Source organism: Eucyclogobius newberryi, unplaced genomic scaffold, assembly GCF_026437365.1.
Source record: "Eucyclogobius newberryi isolate DKJ021-1_F unplaced genomic scaffold, fEucNew1.0.hap1 SCAF_21, whole genome shotgun sequence".
Classification (NCBI taxonomy): Eukaryota; Metazoa; Chordata; class Actinopteri; order Gobiiformes; family Gobiidae; genus Eucyclogobius; species Eucyclogobius newberryi.
This window is the reverse complement of record NW_027315846.1, coordinates 25,594,042-25,598,391: the sequence shown is the minus strand read 5'-3', so window position 1 is coordinate 25,598,391 and position 4,350 is coordinate 25,594,042. Positions and strand designations below refer to the sequence as shown.

The 4,350-nt window shown below is 44.2% G+C and overlaps 1 protein-coding gene across 1 annotated transcript; it reads right to left on the bottom strand.

Moving 5' to 3' along the window:
- LOC140370338 (uncharacterized) lies at positions 1 to 4,095 on the bottom strand. Its single transcript, XM_072457450.1, has 3 exons — positions 3,510 to 4,095; positions 2,777 to 2,969; positions 1 to 152 (listed from the first exon to the last, which is right to left on the bottom strand). Exons 1-3 carry the CDS (start codon positions 4,047 to 4,049, stop codon positions 1 to 3), a joined length of 885 nt encoding a protein of 294 aa, XP_072313551.1. The 5' UTR covers positions 4,050 to 4,095.
- Positions 4,096 to 4,350: the final 255 nt, after the last annotated feature.

Genomic DNA, 4,350 nt, shown 5'->3' with positions numbered 1-4,350 from the left:
TCAGGGGCTGACAGAGAAAAGAGTCTCCCCCTTGGCGGCAACGAGAGTGTCCAAATCGGTCGGAGGATCCCGAGTCGCCAGCTCATCCTTGATGCCATCAGAAAGGCCGTTGTAGAAAGCATCAGTCAGGGAAGAAGCATTCCAGTCACTCTCTGCAGCAAGTGTCCGGAACTCAAAAGAATCTCTAAGGGAGCGCTCAGCCACCCGGCGGAGGAAACTAATTTCGATCCGCGATCTTGTCCTTTTGGTCATTACCCAAATCTAATGACCATAGGTGAGGGTAGGATTGACCGGTAAATTGAGAGCTTTGTCTTTCATCTCAGCTCCTTCGTCACGATAACTGGATGCAAACAGGGCAGTCTGTTTCCTTGCCTTTATAAGCATGTGCATTTTCATTGTTCTGCAGTTAAATCAGGGAAGGAAAGTGATTTGCTGTGCACAAGCAAATAAAGATCCATCTTTGAGAGGTCAATTACAAAAATGCTATGCTGTTGAGAAGTGTCAACTACTTGTCAAGAAGGTGAATTACATCACTTAATTGATTGTCTTAAAAAAAAAAAAACCTGTATGGATAAACCAGCTCGAAACCAGATCCAGAACCAGGTCTTAGGACTAAACTTGTGTCCAATATTGAGTCCAAAATACAAAGTCTTTACCATAAACGCATGTTTTTTTAAGACAATCAATAAGTTGTAACCTTTTTGCAACAAGGTAAAAACATCTCCTTATTCGGAGCTTCTCAAAGTTTGCAGAGCCTTGCAAAGGGGGGCGCGAGACGTTTGGAGGAATGTGCACATTACGCGTGACAGACATGTCCCTCCACACATGCTTCTGTCCTGGTTCCCTTTGTGCTCTTGCCTCCATCCACTTTTCGAGTCTTAGTTTTAAACTTGCTCCGCTTCTGACTGCTCATTTGGCTTTATAAAGTATATCTTAAGAATATGTGCCTTTGCTTCCTTTTAGCTTTGATCCTGTGTCTGTGTGTGACGTTGTGGACCCGCAGTGGTAAAAGGATCCACAGTGACAGAGAAGGAACACGTGTGTCTTCTCCTTGAAACGCCTCATTCACAGCAGTGAAGCACCACCTGTCTGCAGTGGTGACTGACCTGCCCTGGCTGCTCAGTGGAGGAGACCCAGAAGGAGAGGAGAGCACACAGAGAGGCTCATTTGTAGTCGAGCATTGTTTTGCCATTTCTTGCACAAACCAAAGAAAGACAGTCAGTGTGAATGAAATGAAAAATAAATGTAATTTAGCCTATTTAAACTCCAATGCAATACGCAGTCACTCATTGACTGTGTATTATATTACGAGTATGAGAAGCTCTGTCCTAATTGATCGTTTTGAAAAAAGAACATTAAACCAGGACTAAACCAAGTTTGAGTTTAAATTAGATCTAACTGCATTCTGATAATATAGTCTTTCCTGTCTAATACATGACAAAGCTCTAATGATCTAGGTCATGGCTATTCAATTAAAAGTCACTGAGGTCCTGTTATTCAATTTTGTTCAAATAGAAGGTCCAAACCGAAGTCCAGCTTGTGTTGACATTTTCATATGGTTTCAACAATACTTATTGTTAATTTCCAATGCAGGAAATTAACTGGGTGCTTAACTATCTCTTTTACCATAAATAAAAGTAGTCCCAGGCAAATAAATTCAAGACCTTTATTTCAGATTAAAGAAAACAGAAACCTCAGAATAAAAAAAATAAAAAAGTGCAAAGTGGAATAACTAATTGTTCTCTTAAATAACTTATAAAAACTAAAATGTGCAAACAGAGCATTGACTTAACATTATCTCGTCTATGTTCTTAAAATAAGGAGGTCCCAGCCCAAAAAAAATGAAGTTCTACTTTTCCAGAAAAAAAGTCCATATCTTCAGAAAACAAGTGTCTTTTTAGGGGGAGAAATGCAAACAGAACTGAGTCTTTTCTCTGAACTTTTCTCTTTTAATTATTTTTCTTTTACTTTTCTTAAAGGGTCCTGGACCCTACCTTTAATGAGAAAATTGAGCATGTGGCTGACCTGCCAATCATTTAAATCTTGGTTGGAATGAAGTTAGTGCCATTCTCAGGCGTTCATTGTTGAGCCTAGAATGGTACTTGTTTTACAATGTTCATAGTGGAAAAAGCTGACTCACAGCTGTAAGTCCATCCAAACATAGGTGTACAGTGCTACTTTGGTTAGACCAGGGAAAACACTTTCAGAAACAGTCTGTAACCAGAAAGTAGCAGGGTCAGTTGTCTCAAAATGCTCTCTTAATGCAGTATTTCCCTGCATATCAATGAGCTCAAGCTGTAGAGATCCTGCATGTGCCACTTGAATGTCTGAGTCGCTTCCTTCGAAAAGGAAAGGATTCTGAATTAACAGGAGGAGCTGCTGCCCAAAACTTCATTAATGATATTTCACGCTTTATAATAATCAAAATTGTGAAGGTATATGTGGCAGTTGAGTGCAGCAACCGGGAAGATAAAGGGAGAGTCTATCGTGTCCTGCGCACGCTGTAGAATTAACATCAGTTTTATTAAGGCGGTAGACCTTTGTTGATCTGAAGTCATCGTTTGTCATTCACTCGCGCGGCGGAGGGAGCGGCACGTGGCGGATTTGACAGCTGTTCAGCCCCGTGCAGGTGACTGAAGCCCGGGCATGCCGTATTGTCGTGTTTATTGGAGAAGCAGCGCCGTAGCAATTTAGCCACGGCCGTACACAAAAAAAAGGCTCCATGAAAATGACTTTATCTCATGAATTTACCACCGGTCACGGGTCCGGACAGAACCATCTCTCGGTCCGGATCCGGACCGGGGTCCACCATTTGGTGATGGCTGATCTAGGTTGTTGTGTTCTTCTGGTTCTCTCAGTCTTGCCTCTATCTGTGCTCTTATTAATACAACTCTTAATGACACATCATCCCTGTTAACTAGTTGCTCTGGTTGATTAGACCTAACATATTCCTCCATTTGTTCCATTCTCTGCTCTCTTAGTGTTAGTCTTTCCTCTCTTATTCCTATTCTCTGCTCTCTTTGTGCTAAAGTGTCCTCTCTAATTCCTATTTTCTGCTCTCGTTGTGCTATATTTTCCTCACTCCATGCTACCCCCACTACTTTCTCTCTCTCTGCCTGCAACGCCCTCATCATCTCCTCGGGTTCCTCCTTTCTCTTCCTCACTCTTCTCTCCCTCTCTCTTTCCCTCTCTGCCTGTAGCTCCCTCGTCATCTCCCTGGGTTCCTCCTTTGTCCCCCTCTCTCTTTCCCTCTCTGCCTGTAGCTCCCTCTTCCTCTCCTCGGGTTCCTCCTTTGTCCCCCTCTCTCTTTCCCTCTCTGCCTGTAGCTCCCTCTTCCTCTCCTCGGGTTCCTCCTTTGTCCCCCTCTCTCTTTCCCTTTGTGCCTGTAGCTCCCTCGTCATCTCCCTGGGTTCCTCCTTTGTCCCCCTCTCTCTTTCCCTCTCTGCCTGTAGCTCCCTCTTCCTCTCCTCGGGTTCCTCCTTTGTCCCCCTCTCTCTTTCCCTTTGTGCCTGTAGCTCCCTCGTCATCTCCCTGGGTTCCTCCTTTTTCCCCCTCTCTCTTTCCCTTTGTGCCTGTAGCTCCCTCTTCATCTCCTTGGGTTCCTCCTTTGTCCCCCTCTCTCTTTCCCTCTCTGCCTGTAGCTCCCTCCTCATCTCCTCAAGTTCCTCCTTTCTCTCCCTCGTTCTAGTCTCCCTCTCTCTTTCCCTCTCTGCCTGTAGCGCCCTCCTTATCTCCTCAAGTTCCTCCTTTCTCTCCCTTGTTCTAGCCTCCCTCTCTCTTTCCCTTTCTTCCCGTAGCTCCCTCCGCATCTCCTCGAGTTCCTCCTTTGTCTCCCTCTCTCTAGTCTCCCTCTCTCTTTCCCTCACTGCCTGTAGTTCCCTCATCATCACCTCGAGTTCCTCCTTTCTCTCCCTCTCTCTTTCCCTTTCTGCCTGTAGCTCCCTCATCATCACCTCGAGTTCCTCCTCTCTGTCCCTATCTCTAATCTCCCTCTCTCTTTCCCTCTCTGCCTGTAGCTCCCTCCTCATCTCCTCGAGACGTTCAGACATTTTTGTCTGCTGCTTGTTCTGTATTTGTCTGCTGTTTTTTCTTAAATTCCAAATGACTTCAAATGTGCACCAGGTCAGGTGTCAGGTATTTCACTCTTGTGAAGACATTTTTTTCTTCTTCTTCTTTGGATTTTTATGGCATTTGGTATCTATAAAGTGTTACATTACCGCCACCTCCTGTAATTGTAAGTCTTCAAAGTATGTGTTGTTGTTGTTGTTGTTGTTGTTGTTGTTGTTGTTGTTGTTGTTGTTGTTGTTGCTTTTAATTGTGGCTGGCAGCCAACTGCAAAGGTGCATTTAA